The sequence below is a fragment of the Mus musculus genome, chromosome 3 (genome assembly GCF_000001635.26).
Source record: "Mus musculus strain C57BL/6J chromosome 3, GRCm38.p6 C57BL/6J".
NCBI classification, from domain to species: domain Eukaryota; kingdom Metazoa; phylum Chordata; class Mammalia; order Rodentia; family Muridae; genus Mus; species Mus musculus.
Genome location: NC_000069.6, coordinates 57786192 through 57801238, shown reverse-complemented (window position 1 = coordinate 57801238; position 15047 = coordinate 57786192). Strand labels below are relative to the sequence as shown.

Sequence of the window (15047 nt, the reverse complement as noted above, 5' to 3'; positions counted from 1 at the left end):
TCTCTGTCTCTCGCTCTCTCTTTCTTTCTTGTGTGTATGTGTGTGTGTGTATGTTAAAGTTAGGTGGGAAGGGAAGGGGTGAGGATCTGGAAGGACTTGAGGGACCTTAGTCAACCCCAAGACCTTAGCAGAACTGACTCCATGAGCAAAGTACCCTTTAGGCTGTAAAACTCAGCACGTAGACAGCACCACCTGCCAAAACCAAACCAAAGACCTAATCTATCAAAGTCCATAGTTAGGGGAAAGTCTCTACATGGACTACCCTTGCTCTTTGGCTTTTATAATTCTGCTTCTGGCTACTTGTTCTTGTTAGCTGAAGTATGTCAACCCTGGGCGTGGGTTAACAGCTCACCTGGAGAAAGGCTCGGGACTATACTGAGATGCTGAACAATAAATAATAATACTAAATAATAAAGACTTTCTATCACTTTAAACCCATGTCTGAGCAGTCATGTCTGGTGAATATACTCCACAATTATAGCTTCTAGTTTAGTGTTTTCTATGGGATTCCTGGGTGTCTGAATGAGTCTCTGATTCTTGCGCCTTCTCTTGGGCTCTTTTCCTTCTGTCGATTTGTCTTATCCAACTTTGATGTGATAGTTTTTGTTTTATTTTATCTTGTCGTTTTTTAATGGATGGATGGATGGATGGAAACCTAGCTACTAGAGGAAGGGTTAACAATTGAATGCCCTCTGCCTGCAGGAAGAGGGAAAATCAGTTATCAGTGGGTATTTCTACCACTCCACGAGAGCCTCATATTCAGATCAACATATAACTAAACTCTACAGATTTTGTGTCTGCTTTATTTGGTTTCAGTTTGATGGTATGGGGGAGGGCATTTTGTTTTCTTGGTTTGGGAGAGGCATGCTATTATATTCCCTTCGTAAGAAATTTTATTCTTCCATGAAGATACTATGATAAAGTGGAAAGACTTGACTTGAGGCTATTGACTTATAATTATTAGAGATAATATTTTCTTAACCATGATATCAAGAATGATACAGACTAGTCCTCATTTTAATAAGATGCTTGAGTTTGAATTAGAATTCTAGCCAAAGGATGCCTTCTTTTATTTTGCCAGTAATATATACAGACCACCAATGTGACTGAGTTAGAGTGTATCAACTGAGATTTTTAAAACATTAAAATAAAGTATTTTAAAAGGGTGAAAGAATACAATTAAATCTACAGTACCTTTTGCACAACAAAGGGCATAATCAGACTTAAAGAGACAGTCTATAGAATGGCAGAAAATACTTGCAAGCTAAAGGTCTGACAATATAAAGAAATCCAAAATCTCACTAGCAAAGGAGTCTAAATATCCTGATTTTGAAATGGGCAAGAGACCTAAGTAGACATTTCTCAAGAGCAGTTCTGGTGAGCTAGCCAGGGTGCACTATGTATTCCAAAAACAAAAGAAAATGTTTAAAATGCTTTGCCACAGAGAACTAATACATGATCAAGATGATGCTTAAGTAATTTATACATGTTATATGTTTCATGAGAACAGCATCATCTTATTTGATGTATAACCCCACTTCTCTCTGAAGTCTGGTGGTGCCCATGACTGGTTGTCAGGATGCTCTGAGATGCTAGAACTTATTAATTAGAGACTGTTTTGCAGACTCCATAATCATCACAGTCCTGACTGTGAAATCATTCACTATAAATAAAGGAGCACAGTAGATTTTAAATATAATTTTGCCTCATCATATTAGAGGTAAGAAAAGACAATAGCAAAACACTTTCCTTAGGGTATAAGATTGATCTGTTAATAAATAAAATATCTGCTATTTATTGAAGATGGGGTTGTTTAGAGTCCTAAATACATTCCAGTATACCATCTCAGTGCATAACTTTATGTCACCTTTTGTTCCAAGAAAATTCTTTGTTCTACCTTTGTATATGTAAATCATTGAAAATTCGCTAGTAAAAGACATACTGGTGTATAACTAAAAGTAAATAAAAGATCTTACAACCATGAATGTGATCAGTAAACAATTGCAATTACAGAGATTTTATTAAAGTTTAGGCACCATAAAAGGGGAATGAGAAAAATGGCGGTAGATTTTAACTGGGGAGGGAAAGGGAAGGTACTACAGAGAAAGAAAAAGGAAAGAGAGTCAAATAACACTATGGAGGTTTCAAAATACCATAATGAAACACATGCTTATTCAAAAATATATGCACAATACACATACACATAGAAATACACACACACACACACACACACACACACACACACACACGTAATTTTCAATGGAATTATATCACACATAACGACAATGGTCTCCCCAAGCCACAGTCTAACAAAAACCCCAGTGCCAGATGTCAAAATCCCACCTCAAGGTATTGCTTAGGGTGGTCTAAGAGACTCCCCCAAACAATACAGGTGATTTCCATTGCCCTTAGTTGCCTCCCAGAGCTTAAATATAGCATCAAAAGATACTATGCAAGCTGCCAAGAGGGAAGGAGAAGAGCAATAAACAACCTTCTTCACCTATAAAGTCTAGGAGCCCCAATAACTCTTGACCACAAAGGCATCTTCAATGCCACAACAATGACACATTCAACCAGGGATAACCAACAGCTGTCTAAATGAACTTAAAGGCTGCTCAGTAGCATGGAATTTATGCATGGTACTGTAGACCTAGCCAATGGCCCATTTCTGGGTAAGTCATGGACTCTAGTGGAGAACCTATAACTGCCACTTTCCTAAGTTACCATCATTTCTAACTGCATTCTAAATGCTTGTCCTTAAACTCACAGGTAAGTGCAGCTTTCACCCCTCATCAAAGAAGCTTTTGTCTGCAACAGATGGAAGCCACTATAGACATCCACAACTGGTCAAATTACAGAGCAAAAGTGTCAATGGAATGCCCAACCTCAACTGATACATCTACAACACAACGCCTTTACTTAGTTCCCAGAAATCAAGTAAGGAGGAGCAGAAAGATTCTAAAATACAGGACCAGGATGCCTGCTGCAAGATAGTATCTTCTATATAAGACAGCAAAACTGTACCCGTGAAATCTCAACAATATGGTTGCCCAAACAAGACCAGCACAATAACAACCAGTTAACTCGAAAACATTGCTGAGAAACATTTCACAAGCTCCACCTCTACATGAAAAGCTACAGGCAGTCAACGGCATCTAAGAGAGAAAGAATAAGCTGTCTCCAAGATAAGTCCCTGATAGGTTATCTAATCCCAAGCAGTAAGCCCTAACCACGTGAACATACAAACAACAGTAAACAAACTCAATAGTGTGTAAAACAATAGCAATTAAAGGAGAAAAATCATGAATCTGAACGAGGGGAACACAAGAGATGTTAGAGAGACAAGAGAGGGGGACAGAAATGATGTAAATACAGAACACATACATAATTTTCTCAAAAAAATTGGGTATGGGGGACTTTTGGGGTAGCATTGGAAACGTAAATGAAGAAAATACCTAATTAAAATAAAATAAAAATAAAAATAAATTATATCAATACAAAAAAAATCCTGAGTTGTGGAAACTAAATTGACTGAAAGATACAGCTTTAAAAACTCCACTGAATCATGGCACTGAAGACAAGGACAGGCTGGTACAGATCTCTGCAAGTTCCCTGTGCTGCATCGTACCCTATCTAAAATCAAAAACAAATAAAATCACTGAAAAAGGCTGGCTCAGTATCCCCACTGGAAGTAATATTTGGAATTAGAAAATATTCTTATTTCAAATAAAAACTATGAGTGTATCCATGGGATGTAAAAGGCCACCTATGATAAGAAAGCATATGCGAGGCTGGGCACTGTGGCATACATACACTTTTAATTGCAATACTTGGAGGACAGGGGCAGGCAGATCTCTGTGAGTTCTAGGCTAACCTAGTCTACACAGTGAGTTCCAGGACAGCTAGAAACATACAGAGAAACCCTATCTCAAAAACAAAAATTAAAAAAAATAAAAATAAAAAGGAGGAGGAAAAGAAGGATGGGGAAAGGAAAAGGGGAGGGAAGGAGAGAAGGAGAGAAGGAGAGAAGGAAGGAAGGAAGGAAGGAAGGAAGGAAGGAAGGAAGGAAGGAAGGAAGGAAGGAAGGAAGGAAGGAAGGAAAAGCAAGCAAAACAACATCCATCTATCCATCCACTCAGGGGCCAGAGAAATGGGTAAATGGATAAAATGTTTGCTCTGTTTATAAGGATCTGAGTTTGGGTATCTAAAGCTTTTATTAAAAGCCCTGTAATTCCTGCAGTGGAAGACAGTCAGGAGGATCCCAAGGACTTGCTTGGCAGCAATCTCCCTAATCAGTTCATTCCAGGTTCAGTGGGAACTCCCTGATCTCCCAAAAAAGGTGAAGGGGCTGGAGAGATGACTCTGTAGTCAAGAGCACTTATACATCTTAAACTTTAATATGTGTATCTAAATAAATTACAAAAATGAATCTACAGCATTCCTTAACTACACTTTTATTCATTGTACATGTGTGTTACTGTGTGTGTGTGTGTGTGTGTGTGTGTGTGTTACTGTGTGTGTGTTTATCTGTCTGTCCTCTGCATGCATGTGGTGGGCAGAGGACAACTTTCAAGAATGGATTCTTATCCTATCACTGTGTGGTTAAAGGAGACTAAACTTTAAGGCTTTTGCAATGCCTTTGCTCACTAAACCATCTTACAGGCCTTCCATGGCATTCTTAACAAGTAACTACATTACTATTTATTTTCTTTTGAAAGAAAATATCCACAGATAAATAAACAAAAAACAAAACAACAAAAACCCTTAACTGTTCAGATAAAAGACAAGTCAATTCAACCTTGGTTAGGAATTAAGAGTACCCCAAGACCTAAGAACTATCTGATACTGAAGAGACATCACTATATAAGCAGAAAAGGAGTAAAGAAATTTTGTTAACTTTCATTTCAAATGATCTGTCAATCAGGAGACAAGAGAAGTGATACCTGTACTTACTGTCGTTGGATCCCATGCTAATCAGGTCATCAGAGTCTACATTGTGAACTATGGCTGCTTTGTATCCTGCTCTCTGTGCATTTAAAACCTGCAGAAAAGAAAACAGTCATATTATGAGGAAGATGGTCACAACAAGCCTACACTAGTTGCCTAGAAGCACACCATGTGCATCTGTGAGAATAAAGCGTAGATGTTCTTGAAAGATGTAGATGCCTATAGGAGAACACCTAGGAGGTCTTTAGATGCTTTCTCATTTCATTCTGAGCTTTGAGAGAGTTCAAGAAAATAAAGGCCAGGGATGTGGCACAAGTGTTAAGAGGATTCAAAAGAATAAAGAAATCTATTGCCAAAACAGAAACTTGCCATGATCAGGCTGAGGAATCACAGGTCATCAGGCTTTCAAATCCTTCTTAATACTTACGAGCGGTATAGACTCCGGTGAATTGCTTCCTCTGTAAATACCTGTATATGCATGTTTCACTTACACACACACACACACACACACACACACACACACACACACGGGGGGGGGGGGGAGGGAGAGAGGGAGAAGTGTATCTGTGTGTCAGTACATCTGGAGAGCAGCAGTTAGTTGTCTTCCTTGATCACTCTCTATTTTTTGTACTGGAGCAAGGTCTCTTCTTAAACCCAGAGCTCACAGATCTGACTAACATGGGTAGCCACCTTGCCCTGGGGATTTTCTGTACTGTCCCCTCTCCCAAGTCCTTGCCTGAATGAAGAGATTATAGGAAGGCTGCTACACTACCCAATACTTAATTTACACGGGTGCTTGAGATCCGGCTTCACAGTTGGGGGCAGGGACTAATTTTCCAAGCCTTCTGTCTAAGCAGCTCTACTTTCTTTTTCAATCCTCAGTATCCTAAATGTCCTCATACATAGAAATGCCATGCACTCTGGTCGAGTCAGCTTGACAGGCAAAAGCTTGGAAGCTATCTCATGAGGAAAAGAGTTTCACGAAAGCTCCCTCCTGGAGTCTGGCGAAAGCCACGCTCTCCAGTTGAGTCAGTTTGACAAGTGGAGGCTTGGAAGCTGGCCCTGAGGAAAAGAGTTTCAAGGAAACTCCCTCCTGGAGTCTGGCACTCTCTTTAATCTCTTTAACCCATACATTAATTTTCCACTCCCGCGTTAGTCTAGTGTATGGATCCACATGTCCTCTATTAAGCATTACCCTATTATAAGTGCCTTTTAAGATTGAATTCTGACATAGCTAAAGCCTCTCCCAGTGTTCCAAGATCCCAGATTACAGCGAGGAGTTTAACCTATTCAGTAACTAATTAAGCATTACAATAAAACGGCCTTTAGCTCAGTTGGTTTGCAGAAAGAGCCTGGGAATCTCACTGAGATAAAAATCTTTAGTACAGGCTACATTCCATACCTATAGCAAGCTGATATACTCTCCTGACAAATGGGGATTCTCCAGACTAGATAAGATTTTACAAGGCCTAGGAATTTAGGGGTCCGTGACACTACATTATTCTTGAGGCCTGCCAAGAGTAATTACCCCCTGGTGCTTTTAACACTAAAGTGTGAAACTCTTGCCTGGCACTAGGCTGATCCTAGGCAGGGCTGATAATCTCTATTGTAAACATTTATCTAGTTCCTGCAAATTCCATTCTCTTGTATCTGGTAAATTTCAGTGTACCTTGTCTGGTGTGACATATTGACCCTGGAATTCTGTATTATAAAAAGTCCAAGGCTCAACCTGACATTACATTCAGATTCTACACAACCTCTCCTGTGTGTGTCTGTTTGTCAATTTAATCCTACGCTTTGCCCACCTGATCGAGAGACCCGTTCCACGCAGACACAGGGACCCAGGGGGTCTGCGGCATAGAAATAATATTTCTAAATGCTTAAAACCATATTTCACACGTTGAAATGTGGCATATAAAAGCAACTTAGGATTCCAGCCCACAACTCTGTGGAAGTCCCTGTTCCACCAGAGGTTATAGCCAGAACTCCAGAAAAGCCCCACCCACAGACCACCAACACCGTTTCAGTACCCACCCAGCTTACCCCAAATGCTGCCCCCCCTCTCATCACCATACCCCAGCCCACAATCCCAGAGGAAGCCTGCTGCTCTACCAGAGGCCAAGCCAGCAACCAGAACCCAGGCCAACAGCTCCAGCAGAAGCCCCCTGGCCCTCCAGTCTATACTGAACCCCAGCAGGCTGCTTGCTCACAGACAGCCTCCACCTCCTCAGTGCCTACCTAGCCCACCTCCAGCCCACACTCTGCATCTCCACTCCTTATCCTGACTTGCAACTACTCTGGAAAACCCCCAGCTCATGGACACCAGGACTCCAGTCCCCAACTCAAGCTGGAATATCCTGCTCCACCAAAGGCCACACCAGAAGTCCAGCCCCAACTTGGATGGAGACCCTCTACTAAAGCACAGACTACTCCAGCCAGAAGACCAGAGAGGAAACAGAAGCCAAGGCAGGGGAAACAAAACAAAACAAACAAATCAGCCATTCAACAAAGACAAACTCAAAAATCAGCACCCAGCACCTAGACCTATAATTGCCCCAAACCCAGATGCCTAGACACCAGCATAAGAACATAATCGACAACAGCCAGTGCAATATATTAACACAGGTGAAACCAGAAAAGGACATTAAACCAACTTTAGGAAGATCACAGGGGTTCGTTCTTAAAGAGGAAATGAACAAATACCTTTAAGAAATCTAGTTAAGGATAAACCAAAAAAATGGGTGAAATTAATAAATCCCTTAAATCCCCACTCCAAAACACACACACATACACACACACACACACACACACACACACACACACACACACACCAAACCACCATCACCACCACCAACAAAATAATAGGAATTAACAAGCATTGTCGTGATGTCTATATGGACTCAATTCTTCAAAGAAAAGAAACGGGCTAACAAAATGGATGCAAAACCAGTAACCATCCTTCTACTGCATATAAGAAACAAACCTCAGGTTCAAAGATAGACATTACTGCAGAGTAAAGGGTTGGAAAAGATTTTCCAAGCAAAGCAAATGAAGAAGCAAGCTGGTGTGGTCACTCTACCATCTAACAAACCAAAATTAATCAAGAGACAGAGAAGGACACTTCATACTCAAGGAAAACTCCACCAAGATGATCTTTCAATTCTTAACACCTGTGCCCCAAATGCAAGGGCCCCCATGTTTATAAAGGGAACACTACCAAAGTTTAAGTCCTAACAGTGACCCTCACACATCAATAGTGGACTTCAGTAGCCCACTCTCACCAATGGACAGGTCATCCACACAAAGACTAAACAGAGAAATAGTGGAGCTATGACATACCCACAGATCATTTCACCCAAACACAAACAAATATACTTTCTTCTCAGTACCTTATAGAACATTCCCCAAATTGGCCATATAACGGGTCACAAAGCAAATCTCAACAGATACAAGGACATTGAAATAACCACCTCATCCTATCAGACCACTATGGATCAAAGCTGGATTTCAACAAAAAGATTCTAAAATATTAACTGAGGACCATGAGGTAGTAGCTAGTTGTGTTGCAAGTTTCCAACACAAAGGAGTTGAAAAGTGACCAACCATGCTATTAAGTAAATAAATAAAACATAAATGTCTTAACATATATTTTCTAAATTTTGAATGTTTTAAAACAAATTATATCTAAAAACTACAAACATTATTATATACTAAATATTTAATGTCAAGAAACTCATGAGATATATTACTTTATAATAATACTTTTTATAAGCAGGCTAATTAATTTTTCAAAAAGAATTCCTAGATCTAATATTGGTTTTATTTTGGTTAGCAGTACTGAAGTGAAACTTGCCGAAATGTAAGAAATAATACCTACACCAAGCTCCAAAGAGTCAAGGAAAGCCTAGGGTTGCGTCCTCAAGAATAAAAGCAATGTCTAATTATCCATTCTCTAAATCTAACAAAAGAGCTAAAAAGAATGAGGCTATGGATTCATGGCAAATCAGCTTCGCACAGCAAATTCTCTTTACATAACCTGTGATTTCTCTAAAACTACCACCAAAGGAAATCAAAATAAATCCAATAATTTTAATGATCTTATTTTTTAAAAATTGAGTCTATGAGATATGAGTGTCTTAAGACAGGAATATTTTGTCCGCATTCATGCCCCCATCGTCTATAAAATAGCCTGACAGAGTAGAACATCACTAATCAAATGTCACTGAATGAATTAAGCAAATAAAGTATTTGTTTAGATTACAGGGTCACATGCTTGGCAAAATTGGACAAGAAAGATTTCCTGAAGAACTAGTTAAAAGAAACAGTTCACTGACACAGAACCCTTAGCATGAAGAACTCTTAACAACTTTAACGTTAGGAACAATGACAAGAAACCTACTGGGTAACAAACCTAGCATATTCTGTACTCATGCAAAGAAGATGTCAATAATTAAAACCTTACATTTATTATTTTAAGGTGGATTTTATTAACATCTAAGTTTATTACTAGCTGAATCTGAGAAAGCACGAGAGCCTCTTCCTCAGAGAGGCCACTGTGTGCAAGCATGGACACCTAGAGAAGAATGCTGCAAGCTTCCAGCCCTCACGTGCATTGAGTAGTCATTCACTCACTCTGTTACCACTACAGGAGACTTTCTTCAGACATCACTAGTTACTACTTAAAAACTTTTATCCAATAGCTTTGTTGGTGTTATTGTTAGCTTTTCTGACACTTCAATAGCCAATTTAATTCTTCTTCCAAAAGCTAGCCAAGTAACCAAGAAGCACTGCTTTTCAGTCAAAAAAGCACCTTTTACCATAGACACAATTTCAGAGAAATAAACTTTGAATCAATATCAAAAGGCAATTCCTGCTGATATAAAGAGTTTTTTTAAAGCTAACTTTACTTCTCTGAGAGCAAAGACATAGCATGTTAGGGCTGACAAAGTCACCATGGAAACCACTGTATGCCATGCACAATAGAGATCAAAGATGGGTCAGAAGCACTGTTGTCCTTACCGGCGCCTCAGTCTTCCTAAACAGACAAAGAGGCTAGGTGCTATCTTGCTTCTCCAAGATCTCCAGCCGGCTCTATCTTCTGAAAGCCTTAAATGTCCACACTAACTGTGAAGTGCACTCATGTTTTCTATACAACATCTCTTCCCACACCAGCCATTCCCTGCTTCCAGTACTTTCATCACTCTATTTACATAAGTACTAATATTATACTAATTTTAAACCATGCCACATGTTAAACTTTTGCATACATGTACCATCCCAATTACAAAGCAGTTTATCCAAGGCTCGTTACATGTTTAGATCTCTACCTATAACATTTTCTGGTGAGAAGAGTCAAAGTATTGTTTGTTTTTAAGATGCTTTTTCACTCCAAAATTATTTTGGACTGTACTCGTTGTTCTTGTTCTTGTTCCTGGTGGTGCTAGGGCTGTGTATGGGAACATGAGTGCACAGTGCGCCACCGTGTAAGTGTCAGGGTCAGAGGACAACTTTCAGGAGTAGATCTCTTCCACCTTTGCATGGCTTAGGGGATTGAACTCAGGTTGCCAGGCTTACAGCAGTAACATTACCTGCTGAGCTATCGCTGCAGAGAGAACATCTTATAAGCATCATCTGTCAATAAAAAAGCTGATGGCCAATGAGCTGAGGCAGGAAATAGGAGGTGGGATACTGGCAGGAAGAAAGAGGATTCTGGGAAATAATGACAGACTAAAAGGAGGGGCAGAGAGAGATTAGAGCAAGAATAGAGCTAGATGCTGAGGAGATGCAAAGGAAGAAGCGGGCCAGGACTGAAGGAGAGGTAACTAACCAAGTGGTAGGCATACAATAGTTTGAATGTGTTAAATAAGTTACAAGCTAGCCAGGGAATGAGCCAATGCCCAGGCATTTAATAATAATTAGTCTCAGAGACATCATTCTGGGAGCCGGGGCTGGAAAACGAAAACTTTTAACTTATTTTTCAGTACATCTCTCCAAACTCTCACTCTCGGGTTATTAACACATCAACATGTATGGATGGGTTAACAGCAGCATGTTAGGTATATACGTAAATAAAGCAGCCACTAAGTTTTTAAGACCTTATTAAACAACTGAAGATAAATATTTATTTCACATATCTAGCATGCAACTGTTTTCACAAATAAAATGCAAAATTATATTACTATCAAAAGCTGTTTCAGCTAACAAAATAAAAGCTAAAATAAAAAATATAGATAGATAGATAGATTTAAAAAAATGTTTTTTAAGTTGAACAATCTCCCCTCCCAAAAAAATTTTTATTGATTTTTAAATTGAAGAAGTGAAGAGAAATCAAGCAACACATTAACATATGTACCAAAGTGCTTTTGAAAACAAACAAGGAAAATATATTCACATTTAGAAACTATAAATCTCAAGTGTCAGTCAAATTAAATTACATTCTTGACTAAGCAGCAGCTGGTATTTTTAAGAACACATGAAACCGAAATAAAACCTAAATCATTTAGTAATTATGTGCATGGTTTTACATTCATAAAATGCAGCCTCAAACATATGGTGTCAGATGGAAGCAGAGAATGAAAAGATTCATGAATAAAAATCACACTGAATAAAAACCGAAATCCAAAACAGCCCTCACAAATAACAAATGCATGCAAAACCTAATGAACTATATTACTAAGCTACCTTTTAAAGGACTGGTCAGAGCTATTAGTTCAAATTGCAGTGAATATACTGAATATTTTAAATCTAGTCAACAAATTCAATGCAACTGTATTATGTAGACCAGGTGGCATCAAACAAAGAGTTTCAAGGAAATAAGGAACTATTATTATAAATAGGCAGTGTATCAGAAGATAGCACACTCTAATGATAAAGTCATCGATGAGACAAGTTGCAAAAGAAATCCTGGAAACAATACAACAGTTTATCTTTTTCAGTTTGAATAAATTGGTAATAGCAACACTAAAATAATATAAACACCTTATAAGAACAAAGAAGTGATTGTGTTCTAAAAATGACCATGAATGAAGGACTCATGGGCTGTAGGACTTGGGAAGCTATTAATATGACATAGATAGCTACGTTCCAGAACAAAAGTGGTAAGAACAAAGGAAGCTCTCCTTGCTAGACATTTGTGTTATTATCTCCAAAGGCCCTACAATCGGACATTCTTTTCTACATTTTAGAGGCGAGGCAAGATCGGCCCTACAGGCTGTCACATATGGGCAGAGCTGACAAGGAACAGCATCTTACTAGGTTAGAGAGAAGTTTAAGGCTGTGGTTTGGATCTAGAATATCCTAAAGACTCATATTCTTAAATTCTCAGTCCTAAGCTTGGCACTATTAAAAGGTGGTGGAAACTTTAAGAGGAAGACCTTAACAGGATCTTTTAGGTTAGTGGGGGCTTGCCTTTGGGAGGACTGTCCAATACTAGTCTATCCCTTGGGCTCTTTTCCATCCCGTTTAGCAAGCACATTTTCTGCCACATGCTCCCAACCAGAAGCAACAGAGCCGAAGAATCATAGATAGAATCCTTGGAAACTATGACTGAAACGTGCATTTTCTCTTCACAGACTGCTTATGTCAGAGGGGTTCCTTAAGGTAGCACTATAGGAAAGCTAAGCAGCACAGTGGGATGTGCTGATGGATCAGGACTAAGCCAGGATCACTACCAGCACTTGGCATCTTACCAAGGCTGGGAAGCAAACTGAAACTGACTTGGGTACATTAATATTAGGAATCTATAGGAAAAACGAAACTTTATTAAATAAACAACATGTGCCTAGAAGAAATGTGTTAAAATACTGCAGTAAAGTAGAAACTTAAAAGAAGAAAATGTTACAGCATGAAATATTCATGCAGCACATTTTATGGAACTTGAATTAAATGTCTACAATAGAGAAAATTTGATTTAGTCATAGAAAGACATAGAAGAGATTTTTTTTTCTTGTAGAAAAGAGAGCAATAACAAGCCAACAGCATACTAAAAGACATAATCCAAAGCAAATTATAAACAGAAAGAGTTACTTGACTTGAAGAGAAGGGTGTCCCTGGAAGGCAGGAAACTGGAGCAGCAGAATCTCAAAACTAGATGACTCGGCCTTGAGTGCTGCTCTTAGACAAGATAGAGCTATTTAGGTAAGTAACTTCCATAAAATTAATGCCCATCTGAGAATGTTGTTCTGAAGAATTAACAAGTTAATATATGCAAAAACTCTTAAAACAGTACCTACACAGCTCTGGCACATAGGAAATATGTTCTTATGGCAATTAGTTTTTATTACTGCTGATAGTCAGGGGGTAAGGAGAGAAAAAAAGGAGAAGCAGGTTGAAGACCTGCTTGAAGACCACTCAGAACATCAAGATTGAGAGGTAGCAAGGTTTACTGGGTAAAGAGATCACACCAATCAAACTAGAGGCAAACAAGCTGGTACAACCACTCTGGAAATCAGTTTGGCGGTTCCTCAGAAAACTGGACATAGTACTACTGAAGGATCCAGCAATTCCTCTCCTGGGCAGATACTCAGAAGATGTTCCAACTTGTAATAAGGACACATGCTCCACTATGTTCATAGCAGCCTTATTCATAATAGCCAGAAGCTGGAAAGAACCCAGATGTCCCTCAATAGAGGAATGGATACAGAAAATGTGGTACATTTACACAATGGAGTACTACTCAGCTATTAAAAATAATAAATTTATGAAATTCTTAGGCAAATGGATGCATCTGGAGGATATCATCCTGAGTGAGGTAACCCAATCACAAAAGAACTCACATGATATGTACTCACTGATAAGTGGATAGTAGCCCAGAAACTTAGAATACCCAAGATACAATTTGCAAGACACATGAAACTCAAGAAGAAGGAAGACCAAAAGTGTGGATCGTTCCTTCTTAGAATAGGGAACAAAATACCCATGGAGGGAGTTACAGAGACAAAGTTTGGAGCTGAGACGGATGGAAGGACCATCCAGAGACTGCCCCACCTGGGGATCCACCGCATAAACAACCACCAAACCCAGTCACTAGGCAGATGCCAACAAGAGCCTGCTGACAGGAGCCTAATATAGCTGTCTCCTGCGAGAGTCTGCCAGTGCCCGGCAAATACAGAAGTGGATGCTCACAGTCATTCATTGGACAGAGCACAAGGTCCCCAATGAAGGAGCTAGAGAAATACCCAGGGAGCTGAAGGGGACTGAAGCCCCATAGGGGAAAGATCAATATGAACTCACCAGTACCCCCAGAGCTCCTTGAAACTATACCACCAATCAAAGAAAACACATGGTGGAACTTGTAGCTCTAGCTATAAATGTAGCAGAGGATGATGGCCTAGTCGGTCATCAATGGGAGGAGAGGCCCTTGGTCCTGTGAAGGTTCTATGCCCAGTATAGGGGAATGCTAGGACCAGGAATGGGAGTGGGTGGGTTGGGAAGTGGGGGGGGGGGGGAATAGGGGATTTTCAGAGGGAAAACTAGGAAAGGGGATAACATTTGAAATGTAAATAAAGAAAATAATAAAAATTTTCAAAAAATTAAAGGAGAAAAAAACTAGAGGCAAACATTTAAACACTTACAGTAAATAAATTCATTTATTAACTCAGTATTTTGAATAAAATTGGATATATTTTTCAAAACAAACTTCAAAGAACACATTTTTATATTTCCTATCGTTTCCAACATCCTCTGATGCCTATGGAATAGTTAAATATAGTTTGTGGTTACTCTGACAAGAGATAAATAAGCAAATATGTATACACATCTACATCATAAACCTGCAAAAATAATTAACAGAGGTAGAAAACATAACAGAGGTAGAAAAATATTTTTTTAGAGAACAATTACTGTATTAAACTGAACAAATTTGTAAATTTTTTATTTGAATGCAACCAACACTTCAAATTAAAAACTGTTCTCTATGATAGTTTGTATATTCTTGGTCCAGGGAGTGGCACTATTAGGAGGTAAGGCCTTGTTGGAGTAGGTGTGTCAGTGTGAGCATGGGTTTAATACTCTCATCCTAGCTGCCTAGAAGCCAAGCCAGTCTTCTCCTAGCTGCCTTTGGAACAAGATGTAGAACTCTCAGCTCCTCCAGGCCCATTATC

The 15047-nt window shown here is 39.2% G+C and overlaps 1 protein-coding gene across 8 annotated transcripts in view; it reads right to left on the bottom strand.

The window, feature by feature from the left end:
- Rnf13 (ring finger protein 13) overlaps positions 1 to 15047 on the bottom strand; it is a 99382-nt gene that overhangs the window by 34187 nt on the left and 50148 nt on the right. For all 8 annotated transcript variants that reach the window (NR_130743.2, XM_030252608.1, XM_006501458.4 and 5 more), the window contains one exon: positions 4954 to 5041. Coding sequence is in view for 7 of the 8 variants with exons in the window: in XM_030252608.1 (XP_030108468.1) it covers positions 4954 to 5041 (88 nt within the window). In the remaining variant the exon portion in view is untranslated. The remainder of the gene's footprint in view (positions 1 to 4953; positions 5042 to 15047) is intronic.